At 35.6% G+C, this 13,473-nt stretch overlaps 1 protein-coding gene across 3 annotated transcripts; it reads left to right on the top strand.

Annotated features, from left to right (window-relative positions):
• The first annotated feature begins 63 nt into the window (after positions 1-63).
• On the top strand, positions 64-12,948 carry LOC140774862 (uncharacterized). 3 transcript variants are annotated; one of them, XM_073118016.1, is made up of 8 exons: positions 64-202; positions 8,768-8,859; positions 9,557-9,678; positions 10,705-10,834; positions 10,929-10,990; positions 11,086-11,284; positions 11,352-11,465; positions 12,575-12,948. In XM_073118016.1, the coding sequence occupies exons 2-7, from the start codon at positions 8,799-8,801 to the stop codon at positions 11,459-11,461; spliced, it is 684 nt and encodes a 227-aa protein (XP_072974117.1). In that variant the 5' UTR covers positions 64-202; positions 8,768-8,798; the 3' UTR covers positions 11,462-11,465; positions 12,575-12,948. The 3 variants fall into 3 exon arrangements, with proteins under 3 accessions (XP_072974117.1, XP_072974118.1, XP_072974116.1); XM_073118017.1 differs by lacking the exon at positions 12,575-12,948 and adding an exon at positions 12,153-12,234 and having other exon boundaries at positions 10,932-10,990; XM_073118015.1 differs by lacking the exon at positions 12,575-12,948 and adding an exon at positions 12,153-12,234.
• Positions 12,949-13,473: the final 525 nt, after the last annotated feature.

Here is a 13,473-nt window from a genome sequence, read left to right as displayed (position 1 = left end):
CTTCTCCAAGCCGTCGCCGTCGCGTCGTCGCCTCACCTCCCTTCTCCAAGCCGTCGCCGTCGCGTCGTCGCCTCACCTCCCTTCTCCAAGCCGTCGCCGTCGCGTCGTCGCCTCACCTCCCTTCTCCAAGCCGTCGCCGCTCGTAGCCTCACCATTCCTTCTCTAAGCCGCCGCGTCATCCTCCTCCATCGACCGACAAGAGGTATGATTTCTCTACTTGTACTCTAGTATTATACTTTCTATATCATTTTGATGTTAAGGGCAGTTTAATTTTTCTATATTATGGTATTTTAGTCTTTTTCCTCTTTATTCACCTAGATAAAGGTTTGTGATGTTCTTATTTGAGGAATAAGAACTCAAAGCTAATTAAAGATCAACACTAGCTTCATACATGGGAATTTTAGTATTAAAAAAGATGGCGTCCTCAAGACTGTAAACTTATGTATGCGGTATGCCATAGCTTGGAAGAAGCTATGTAGGATCTCTAAATAGCAGGCTTCTTTACCCAAGCATGTCAAAATTCTCTAAATAGCTTATTCAATGTGAGTTATGTATACATTCTTGCTGGATGGATCTTAGATGCTTTGTGAAAATTTTTAATGTTTTATTTTGTTATTCAAAAGTGCTACTTGCCATTTGGATCATCTTTTTAGCTGCTCCTAAAGACCTAAATGGGTATATTTTACAATAGTTGAAGACTAACTAAGCGAATCATATATGTTTGCATATAGTGCTTGATTTCTATTGGAGCATATCAGAATATATGTTTGCATATAGTTCTTTATCATGCTCTTGGAAAGACTATTCCTTCCTTATGAGGGGGGTTGAAAACCTTGTACCATCTTTAATCACATTTTTCCACTCTATTCACATTCCAAGTGATCTTCTCTGTACATCAAATAGCATCTTTCAGTAGCTTTCATGTACTATGTTTTAACCAAGCAAACCATTAACTAGTAGATAGAGTTAAGGGTGATAGTATTCCTTAAGGGTGATAGACCAAGGTGCATGTGGAACAATTGATTTGGTAAATGCCCAATGCATTGCGCCCATCTCAATTTTCTAGGGATTTGCACTGCCTCATTAAACCATGTACCAAAAGAGTTCTTTTTCTTTTCTTTCTAGGGATTTGCACTTCTATCACGGAACAAGTCCTCTTGGATGTTTAGATGCAGATATATATTTCAATGACTCTTTCCTTCAGATAGTCCTTTTGTTTCAGCTAGCAATAATTTTATGTTTATATTTGAGAATGATAAAGTAGATAAAAAGTTAGTATAACTAAATTTAATTAAATATCAATATTTTGATGTCATCTTTTGGACAAAGAGTATGTCCTTGTAGATGATTTGATATGCTATTTCTCTTGGCGATTAACTGTATCCGTCACATCTATTTTTGTTTTTACTAATTAAGTATTATAAAAATTTAAGCAGTATTTCTGTTTTTGTTTTTTGTTTTTTTATGTAGATGTCAGAGTCACTAACTAAGAATCTTTCTGATGCTGTTAGTGAAAATGAACCTATTGAAATTGATATTGGTGAAGAGGATAATGAAACTAACAAGGAAGAAGAAAGTAATAGTCAAAAGAAAGGGAGAAGAAGAACTTCTGATGTATGGTTGTATGTCAAGCGGGTTAAGGTGAAAGAAAATGGAGAAGAGGTAGAAAAGTATCGATGTAATAATTGCCCGTCATTTTTAGTGTTCCTAAGCAAGGTACAACTTCACAAATAAAAAGACATGAAATTTTGCACTGGTTTGGTAGGCAAAGGACAAAAAAAAATTCCTTTTGCTTCTGCTTCTAGTGTTACTGGGACTTCAGCTATAGAAGAAAATTATCTCAAAACTATTTCATCAGGATACAACCAAAATGTGGTGAGAGAAATAATTGCAAAAATGATGATGGTACATGAGTATCCTTTTAATATGGTTGAGCATACATGGTTCAATATTCTTCTGAAGGTTCTTAATCCACGTTATGAACGGATTTCTAGAAACACAATGAGAAGTGATGTTATGAAAGTATATGAATCTGCAAAAGAAGAAGTGAAATTGCTTTTGAAAGGAACTAATAGAATTAGTTTGACTTCAGATTTGTGGACCTCAAATCAAAATATTGGGTATATGTCTTTGATTGCTCATTTTGTTGATTCTGATTGGACTTTACAAAAACGTATTATCAACTTTTGTCAATTGGAACCTCCACACACTGGAGTTGTTATTTCAGATGCTATTATTGATTGTTTAATTGCTTGGGGAATAGAGGATAAAGTATCAACTATTACCTTAGACAATGCCTCCGCCAATGATGTTGCTGCTAAGACTATTATGAATAATTTTCAAGTTAGAGATAAATTGTACTTCAAGGGGCTTATTTTTCATGTTAGATGTTGTGCTCACATTTTAAATCTAGTTGTTCAAGATGGATCTATGTCATTCAAGATGTCATTGAAAATATCAGATGCAGTGTTACTTAAAAAAGAGTCCTTCGCGTATGTACAAATTTGGTGAAATTGCAAGACAACTCTCTGTTCCTACTTCTAAGGGTTTAGCTTTGGATGTTGCAACTCGTTGGAATTCTACATATGTTATGTTAGAGCATGTACAACAACACTTGGGGTCACCCTTCATCAGAGGGACTGAGAGAGAGAGAGAGAGAGAGAGAGAGAGAGAGAGAGAGAGAGAGAGAGAGAGAGAGAGAGAGAGAGAGAGAGAGAGAGAGAGAGAGAGAGAGAGAGAGAGAGAGAGAGAGAGAGAGAGAGAGAGAGAGAGAGTATAGAAAAGAAATGGGGATTTGCGGAGAATAGAAGAATAAGGACTGGTGCAAGACAACATTTTCCATGAGAGGTCACGTCGGCCAGATGCTTAGGTGTAATGAAATGCTTGAGTATGGCTTATGGCTTATAGCACAAGCAATTGAAGGAGTATAATAGTATGTTAAATGCTACCTACTATAGGTGATCATAGGCCTGGCCTTTTGACCCAAATTTTTTTTATTATTCATGAGCTCGAAGACTAGATATGAACTGGATAAAGGGCCAATCCTTTTTAGATATAAAGACACTTTAGTCCCATCGAGTTTTAGTTGTCTAATTTAGGCTTCAAGTTATATGCATCGCCGAACAATTGTTTTGAATCAAACGTCGTCGAGACCTGCTTCAAGCTATTGCGTTAAGCTGTTTTTTTAAGCTAACCGCACCGTTGAGCCATCAACTGAATCAAGCTAAGCTATCAAACCACCAACCATTAACCGCCAAACAATTTCTTCACAATATTATTTGGGGTTGGAGTTGAACTCATGACCTCTTTGGTCATGAGCAAGATACCTACTAACTCTACTTGAGTTGGTTGGTGAACCAAATTTAATCACGGCTTGATCAAAAGGCCGGATCAGTGGCTCTCGTGTGGAAGTAGGCATGTATAACAGGTTGGATCACGAGCATAGTGTCTCGAACTTTCGGGCTAAGCTGGGTGGGCAAAGGTTTAGCTGCCGAGTGGGCAAAGATTTAGCTCCTGCAATATGCAACAAAAGGTTATTCAATTTTTTAATCACTAGAAATAGGCCCTTCTATTATTAAATTATAAATTTAGGCTTTTTTTTATTGATTTAGATTTTTTTTAATTCAATTAAAATATTTTGCATAATCAATGTTTATAAATTACATAGGTGATATGTGATGTATTTTTTAAAATCTCGATGCACACATAGTTGAAAATTATAGTATATATTTTGCATAGGCGATGCGTGATGTTTTTTTTAAATTAGAGTGTATATTTTGCATAAACGATGCGTATAAATTACATAATTATTAAAAATTAGAGTGTATTGCATAAGCAATACTTATAAATTATATAGGTGATGCGTGATAATTTTTAGGACACGATAGTCTGTTTGAAATTTTAGGGCTACTAAGTCACTAAAAAAATGTCCGATATTGCAATTTGATAATAGGTGAGCCTATTTCTACCGATTAGAAAACTAAAAAGTTTTTTACCGTAAATTACTCGTTTAGCTCATGCCACTCATTACCAATAGAGCTTGGGTCGGATTAGGTCTGAGGGCAGATCTGACATAATGATCATATCTACTAGACAAAGAAATTATTTCTAAAGTTTTACTTTGTTGCATTTAACCACTAAGATTAAAATTGGAATTATTAACACCCACGTTGAACAAGACCAAAATTCTTGATGCCTCCATCTATTTGACCCTTCTCTTTCTAATCTGGAGTTTCCTGCTAATCTCCTCTCTCTTTGGGTTGGGCGTCCATGGCATCCTCCAAGACAACCACTACAGTAGTAAGCATGTCTTCTGCCTTTTATTTTCTTTCGACGTCTACTCGACTACTTATCTTCTGAATTCATTCATAGGTCTTGTTAATTTGGTAGAACAACCCTATTTTATTTGTTAACCAGTTAGTTAGTTATCTGTTATGATTCTGGAAACATAACCCATTTCTCTAGAATCACTGACAGGGAAAATAGCTTAATTAACTTATGAAATTATCGTACTTCATCAGACTACGGGAAAATGCACCTTATAGAAAACAAGTCATCTCGTTCCTCTCCAAAGATAAAATCCGAGAGCAAAACAAGAGAGGAGAGAAAATTATTATTGAGTTATGATCCTATCTTCTTCATTCAGAGGCACTATTAGGTGTGAGATGCTATCTATCGTAAATACCATAACAAATGAAACATTATGCATCTAAATGAGATCAAATCTGTGATTCTTTTGAACATGCCTCAATTTCCTCTCTAAAATGTGATTTGGTTTCAATTTGTATATAAATTGATTCATATTTAATTTATATATGTATAGATTTGGATAGGATATAGTTTTAAATTTTGTTATGTGTCGGTCACTAACTTGGTTGCTATAAATAACTAGTTAAGTAAATAATAATTAGTACTCAAAACTCTGAAACCCGTCTACCCGACCCGACCCGATCCATTTTAATGGTTCTCCATCTCTCTCCCTCCCTCCGACATCAGGAGATTAGCTCCTCACTACATCACGAAACCCTACCCATTTGCATCTCTCACTAGTCACTATCCAATCTTCACCTCGCCGGTTGCCGCCTCCACCTCTCTCTGACGACTCTCCCTCTTCAGCCATCGGTCGTGGCCTCCATCCTCTTTGGTAATTTTTCCAGGAGAGCCTTTGCAGATATGGGACAAGGAAGGTTAGTAATTCTTGTCTTTGTATTCCTGCTATTTGGCTCAGGGACTATGCTTTTAGATTATGGAGCATTGCATTCAGATTCTATACAGTAAAGGCTATGCTTTTTTCTTTTTTTCGAAACATTTAAGTCCAAGATCCACGAAGCTGTTGAGCTCTATAATGGGAAGTACATAACCTTCCTGATAGGTGATTCATTTATTTATAGCTTCATTTATGCAAGTTCATTTACACTTGTGTTCCTTAGTTTTAGTCCTTTTCTAAAATGTGCAAGCTGGGAAGCACGGATACTCCAATTTGGGTGGAGTATCCGTATCCGATACGTTTTCGGAGTATCCTAAATTTAAATAATTAATTTTTATTTTCGGATACGGGGTGGATACGGCTGGATATGTGTTGGATACGTTTCGGATACGTTTTGGATACGTTTTGGGTTTAATTGGGTAATCGGGTGAGTTTAATTTTATAAACCCGTTAAGAAACCCGTTAAGAAATTTAACTTACCCACCCCTACCCCACCCCCCGTCGTTCCACCCCCAATTTGATATCTCAAACCGTGCCCTAGCTCTCCCTCTCTCTCTCTCTCGATCTCTCTCGATGACGCTGCTCCCTCTCTCTCGCGACCACGCCGCCGCCGCCGCTCCCTGTTCTCCCCTTCTCTCTCGACAAGCCACCGCTCTCCCTTCTTCCTCCTCTCTCTCGACGAAGGTATGTTTATTTCTTCTCTCGATGAACTAGCTTTTTTTTTTCTTCAATTTTCTTTTCAGTTTTTCCTCGATTTCTTCTCTGAATTTTTCATTTGATTTCTTCCCCTTTCCCTTCTTAAATTCTGTTTTAAGTTACTTTTCTCAGTTTTTTTTTTCCTTTTCTTTTCTCAGTTTTTTCTCCTTTCTCTGAATTTTTTCTTCTTCGATTGTGCAGATTTCTTCTCTGATTTTTTTTTTCCTTTTCTACTTTGCCTTATTTACAATTTAATTAATTCTGTATGATCACTTAAGTATTGCATGTCTGAATTTTTTTTCTTCTTTGATTGTGCAGATTTATTTTCTGATTTTTTTTTCCTTTTCTACTTTGCCTTATTTACAGTTTAATTAATTCTGTATGATCACTTAAGTATTGCATGTTTGAATTTTTTTTTTCTTCTTCGATTGTGCAGATTTCTTCTCTGTTTTTTTTTTCCTTTTCTACTTTGCCTTATTTACAGTTTAACTGTATGATCACTTAAGTATTGCATGTCTGAATTTTTATTGCTTTAAACCTTCTCTAGTTGCTTAAGTATTATAATTCTGAATTTTCAGATTTATTCCATTATTAGATTCCTAGATTAGCTGGTTATATTTAATTTGAATGACATGAAATCATGAATTCATCTTCTTAAATATTAGTATACGGGTTAGAACTAATACTAATAGTTAGATTTTTTAATTGCCGTATCCTAGACGTATCGTATCCTGTATTTTGAGAATTTGCCGTATCCCCGTATCCGTATCGTATCGTATCCGTATCCCGTATCCGTGCTTCATAGTGTGCAAGTTTATTAGTATTCGTAAAAGGCTAATTTCTTATCTCGTGAGCATTGTCCCTTTTTATGAAAGATTACTTTTGTATTTGTATCCATTTAAGACCAAATCCATACTTCATCTGTATCCATGTTTGTTTAAGATCTGAAGATCTGATTTTAAGATTTCGATTCGTATCCATTTAGTTAAAAACTTAGGACATTATTTTAAATTTTGTTTATTGTCTAGTATTCGTATCTGAATTTGTACGGGGACTAAATATATGGATCCAACTGTAGGTTGTGGGTTGAGCACTATTCAGTCTGTATCCTATCCATTTTCACCCTAGATAGGTGGGTGGTAAGAGAGAAGAGAGGATTTTTGAAATAACTTTTGTCAAATTGAAGGTAAAGTTATAATTGTGTTTAGGTGTTGTATAAAATTTAATTGGATGAATAGAGTTTCTAATTTAGAGTAGAGATAATTTGATGTTTAGTTTCTATTCTAGAGTAGTGTCCCTAATCTAGGATAAAGAAAAAGATAATCCTGAAGCAAATTGGGGCAAAATTTCGTGTCCTATTAGCTTGCTGACAATGTTTGTAGGTTCAAATCGAGCTAGAAAAATATGTCTCGGCTTAGCTTATCTTCAGCTCCATAAGGCTCGAGCTCAACTCAATAGCCTCATTCGGGCTTAATGGGCTGAATGCTGATATTGATAAAAAAAAATTCAAAGCCAAACAATAAAAAAATATAAATCCTATAAGGTAAAATCAGCTCATACAAACATACAATGAAACACATAAAATTCTAATAATTCATGTAACTATACAGTATAATGCATCCAATGTGTGTGTATATATGTATATGCATACTGCTAGTTTGCTATAGTGCTACAGTATCAAGCTAAGCTCGAGCGAGTCGGTGCTAGCTCGGCTCATTTAGAGCTCAAGTTGAGTACTAAACGAGTCGAGCCCAGGAGCTTCATGAGCCATTAGTTGTAATATTTTAAACTTTAGGGGGGTCACTTCAATACTAGGCTATAGTTCAAGAGGCGTAAATGTAACTAAACCTAAAAAAAACTTATATTATCTCCATCGAGTTTTTGACCCGAATAGTAAGCTTGTAGCTTAATTTTAATCCCAATTGAAAATTTCAAATGTTTAGCTACATAGGTGACATTATGCTAGCCCAATTGAAAATTTGGCATTTCTATCTTCATAATTTTCTCTTTTCCTTAATGTTAGGGTCAGGATTTTCTGTAATCTATTGCATGCAACAACTTCTTTCCTTGTCTGCTTGTACTCTTTCACCATCTTGGAAGCTTTCTTTCCATGAGATAGAAACGGATCTCCAACCCTGCTTTTGCATTTGACAAAAAGAATAGAATTGTGTTCGAATAATAACTACATCAACCTTAATGGTGCCCTCAAAGCCTAAGATCGGTGAGTCTCTATTTTGGCTGACTTATCTAGGTTTTAGGGGTCAGGGACACCATCTGCATAAGTACGTAATTAGTGTGGGATTTGTTATGGATGACCGGATAGACTTGAGATGTTTTCCCCCAACTAGATCCGCTTGCCTTTCCTGAGACACCTCTCTCTCTCACTTCGGTGGGAGCCACAATCCGACAACACCGCTAGCTGAGCCCTAGACGTTGTATATGATCCATCTATTGAAGAAAGGCCTAGAGCTGCACCTAATTAAGAAATAGACGAGAGGAAGGACAAGGTCCGCACATGCCTTCCTATACACTGTTTGTTGACATGCCTTAAAAGGAACTTTCAGTGTAGGTCTCTGACCCCTTGATAGTTTGGTTAGGCTCCCACTCGCCAAGTTTCTGGGGCACCACCATTGTAGAGCCTGTTACTTTCTTGACTTCGAAGATGATACCATCTTGACGTTATATAGAAACATGCTTTAAATGCTCAATTTATTCTAGATGTTTAGTTGCAACCTTTAAGTTTGCATTGTACTGCTTACAGGCTGAACATCTCGTTGCATGAGTCCTTTGATGGTTTAACTTAGCTTGACCCTGTAGCATTTACAGTCACATTATTTTGCAATTTATTTTTTCATCCCAATGCAGGTTTTGACTTTTTGCCAATTTTTGCATTGTGATGTTTGGAATTTCATATGGCGAGCTATTTCTTATCCTTGGAGCTACTGCTGCACTTGTCGGTATTATCCCTCTCTTACATGCAAACTCAGTTGCTCTCTAATGCAGCAAATTTTTTGTCTTTCCTAGCTATCTTTTCCACTTCTCATTGATACACAGAGAACTTCTAGGATATTGTTAATGCACCAAGGGTTGGGTCTATGTTTTTTTTTTACAGATATTATCTGTAGGAGCAGGACATAGCTTGAAGGCCATTCTTTAGTTATCAAGCATGTGATGCAACATCTCTGATTACAAAAGAGACCGATACACAGCATTTTATCATCCACTTAACACGAGTTCATGTATAGAATACCATCTTAAGATGCTCTCAGGTGTGCCTAGTAACACTACTAGCCTAAGCAACTGTGAGAGGTTATGAGCACTCTATATGCCATGCTTCTCACAGGCAAGTCCCCAACTTTCTTTCTTTTTCTCGCTCGCTCTCTCTAAACTATGCCAATCGTGTTTCACAAAGATAACTTCGCAATTTACAATCGACCAAACAATAAGATTGAATCTTTAGATAAAATATATGAGTATGCATTGTGTCATAATGTCCAGATAAAAGGGACCAAGCAACCTAATATGACTTTGTTGATTTATTCCTTCTATCCAACTTGTCCTTTTTTTTTTCTAGCATTTAGATTTAGTTGTTTGTTGTAGTTCCATAAATTCTGATATATCAAACTTGGTTCTTGCTTCATCCAATTTTGTTAGGGCCCAAGGATCTACCCAGAATTGCTAGAACAGCAGGGAGACTAGCAGGTAGAGCAATTGGATATGTTCAACTGGCCCGTGGTCAGTTTGAATCTGTCATGCAGCAATCTCAGGCTAGCAAGGTGCTTCTTGTTTTTCAGTCCAGCTTCCTCTATACAAATGAATTCTATGATACGCAATGCAGATCAGTCAAAGAAGAAAAAAATAACATGAATGAAAATAATAGACTTTTGATCAATGTAATAAGTTCCTAACTTGAGCAGTCATTATGGTAGAGAGATTTGTAGATGGAGTGTTTGTTTACTTATGAGAAATACGAGCTTAACTTAGAAGATGGATGAACATTTTAAGAATATTCATAAAATATGAGAGGAGGAGAACAGCAATGAAATCTGATTTGCCGAGGAAATTTATAATTTGTGAATACTCAAAAACTCAACTGACAATTTTCTAGCTGAATAACACCTCAATGATTGCAAACTCTTATCTTGTTTGCCTCAAAATAAGTTTCTCACCTAAATATGAAATCTCTAAGATCAAAATTATGTTTCATAGTACTTGGTGGTTTACTAGAAGCAGCAGGGGGGTAATGTTTTGCTTAAAAGGGCCAGGCACCTAATAAATGATAAATTAAACTGGATATAGGGTACTTTGCCATGCTTTATCGTGTTTAGGTTTGCTAGCTATGTCTATGGTGACATTCAAGAACTTAAGATAACACAGAGAATATTGAGGATAAACTGGGGGATAACTACTCTTATTCATTAATGTTGCTGGGAAAAGTGCTAGGTATGAAATTCAGATGGCATGATGCATGTAACTCATTTTTATTTATATGTCCTGGTTTATCTGAATTTTTGGGTAGACCAATGCTAGAGAGCCTTTTCATGAAGTATATGTTGGAGAGCAATCTTCCCACATATGGAGTTTGTTAATTGAATTGTGGAAGGTAGAGGGGAGGTCCTCTCTGTTTTCCTATGGTTTATGCTTCGTTAAATTATATATATCTTACGAAATGATAATGCTACCTCTTTGCTGAAATTAAAAGAAGCCAAGAGTTTTTACAAGTATAATTAATTTTTTCCTGTACCTCGAAAAGAAACTTGTCTGGTATCAGATTTAGAATTCTCATTCTTAAATGTTTGTAGGTTCACAAGGAACTTCAAGAGACTATCGCTCAATTAGAGGCAATTCGTTATGAAATCCGAAGCATATCAATCATGAATCCAGGTCCATTCACAAGGAGGTTGGATGCTGCTGAGCCTACGGAAAGCAATGGTGTATAGGGTCTATCAGTAACTAATTCCTGCCTCTCACTGTACCATGCTTCTCCATGAGCTACTGGGTAATAAAGACTTTTGTATCATATCAGCAGGAACCATCAAAGCTGAGAAACTTAGTGGAGATAGTGCGCTAAAATCAACAACCTCACAGGTTAATGATGTCATCTAGTCATTCTTCTGTATATGAGAAGTTGTTAATAAGCTTTATGCTTCTAAAACTTGAATATTGTTTTTATACTTCCAAAGGACACGAATTCGGTCGGTACTGTTTCTTCCAGTTTGCATAGCCAAGCAATGGCATATGCGAGGTTAGCTGAAACCCCAACAGTTAAGTTGAATTCCACAGCAAATAGCGAATACGCAAAGAAAGAAATAGCTGGAGGTGGTCCAATAACTGTTCTGCCTGTCTCAGCCGAAAGTGCAGGATTACTTCCAAAACGGATTGGTAAATATTCTATTACTTCAGAATTTGTTATCTGACTTTATAATTCTGCTGTTTGATTTTATGTCAGATGAAGCAAAAGGTTCTGATATTGTATTAGAAGCAATACTGGAAGCAGAAGTTGCAAGTAATGCCAAACACTTTTTCTCACAGCCTCAAAATCAATTGCCACAGGAATAAAGTGGTAACTGTTTCAGTGTATTCTTGTACTGCATGGTACTTTTACTTTACTGTAAATTAAATAAAATGTAAAGAAAAAACATTATAATTATTTGTAAATAAAATGTAAAGAAAACATTATAATTATTTGTATTTGTAACTTAAAGATACTCACAGTGAAGGAACTCTGAGTGGAATAGCAGTTGCGTATTACTGACATGCTTTGTGAGTCAGCCATTCTGGAGAAATTGTTTTTTTACATTCATTTTCATCTAATCCAATTTTCTAGACAATCTGCAGTCATGCTTTTATGTCTACTTAAGTTGGACTGTGCATGCGTAATCATAGTAGTTGAAAGTCAAGGATGGAGGTTTATACTAATGATCTGTCCATTTGGTTGATTGCTATCTAAATCATTTGATTTGCACAGAAACGAAATCAAATGTTACGTAATTTGGATGTAAATTGAATAGGGATATTTTTCATGATAAAAGAATATAAGCATCAAAACATTTTTGAAATAATTGTTCATCCATGATGTACATTGTGGGGATCATGATGTATGGGTGAACTATTGTTCTAAGACGCTAACGTTCGTCTAATCATAGTATTACTATTACATTTTAGTATAATTGTGCCCTAATTGCTACTCATTTTATGTATGCTTATGACCCGAAGAAGACATCTTAATTAAATGATATTTGGTTTTCAGGATTCAGGAAACTTACTCGAGTCAGAGTAGCTGAAGTGACTAATTAACAATTACAATATCAGCCAATATTTTGATATCTATGGTGAGATATCTCGGCTGAGATATTGGAATATCTTCGTATAAGAGACACCCAATCTTCATCTTGATGAGATAATTGTGCACTGGTATATCTTATTATGGGTTCCAACCACAGGGATACATCTCAGTAATTTGCCTAGAGTAGGATGTAGCATTTTGACCATCAACTTTTTGATTGGTTTTATTCATCATCTTTTACAGTGAAATGGCTTTTCACTTGCAAATTATTGTAGCTCCAGTCTGTTTACTGTTTCATTCTCTTACACTTATATGAAACTCTTAAGTTCATAACTTCTTAGAAGTCCACTTCTTTGCTTTGACTTCTGTGGTTTGGTATTATGCAGAAAAAGAACCAGTTTCTTTGAGCCTGCTTGTAGCGAATGTCTACTATAACAGCTGAACTGCCACGAAGAAAAGATGGCAAAAACAAGAGACCCATAACTATCAGGAGGCTGACCATTTGCATACCTTGTGAACAATAATTCTATAGGGATCCTTGGTGAATTAATCAGATAATATTTAAGCATGGCTATGGCCCCACTGCCTTGTGTTGTATGATTGGTTTCAAGATGTGATCTTTTTATATTATTCTTTTGTCTTACCAAAGGAAATTGTGTCTTTTAAATAGATCAATTTCCGGTTTCAAAAGTATAAGCTTGTCGTGTCAGGTTTGGATTCTTCTTTCAGTGCCTGCCTTTTGGCCATCATCTTATTTCTCATTTCCTCAATGATTTTGGTTGTGAAACTTGCCATCTGATTAAAGTTTTTTTCTTTTTGATTCAGAATTACTTTTTAATTTAAAACTGCCTGATCATGTTCCAAATTTAGTTGAAGTGGGAACATGAAACATAATGGGGAGAGATGGAACCACTTCTCAATAGAAAGGCCATATTGTGCTCAGATATTTAAAGGGGATAAAAAAAGAATAGAGATAGAACAGAGGCTTATAACCGCATAAAGGACGTGACTATAATTTTTCATTTGATGCTTTGTTAGAGAGAGCAAAAAGCAATAGGATGTAATAACGAGGAAGAATTATATTTTACCTTGGGTTTTTATCTTTGGGGTTAATTTACTTCTATCTATAGTTTTATTAGATATTTATTAGAGATAAAGTTAGAAGAATTGAATAAACTTTTTAGCGCATCTAAAATAATATTAATTAGATTTTATATAATAAAAATATATTTTGTAAAAATATTATTTTAGATGTGCTAAAAATATATTTAATTTTATATATTAA

The sequence above is a fragment of the Typha angustifolia genome, chromosome 13 (genome assembly GCF_048772165.1).
Source record: "Typha angustifolia cultivar Huaian chromosome 13, ASM4877216v1, whole genome shotgun sequence".
Taxonomy (NCBI): domain Eukaryota; kingdom Viridiplantae; phylum Streptophyta; class Magnoliopsida; order Poales; family Typhaceae; genus Typha; species Typha angustifolia.
Note: the sequence above shows the minus strand (reverse complement) of the source record. Positions and strands in the feature narration are given on the sequence as shown.

Bases quoted from the DNA above. Each gene is read 5' to 3' on its own strand.
- LOC140774862 (XM_073118016.1), top strand. From the start codon at position 8,799: ATGTTTGGAATTTCATATGGCGAGCTATTTCTTATCCTTGGAGCTACT. The intron at 8,860-9,556 runs GTATTATCCCTC...CAATTTTGTTAG, and splicing joins AGCTACTGCTGCACTTGTCG to GGCCCAAGGATCTACCCAGA. The intron at 10,835-10,928 runs GTGTATAGGGTC...GTATCATATCAG, and splicing joins TGAGCCTACGGAAAGCAATG to CAGGAACCATCAAAGCTGAG.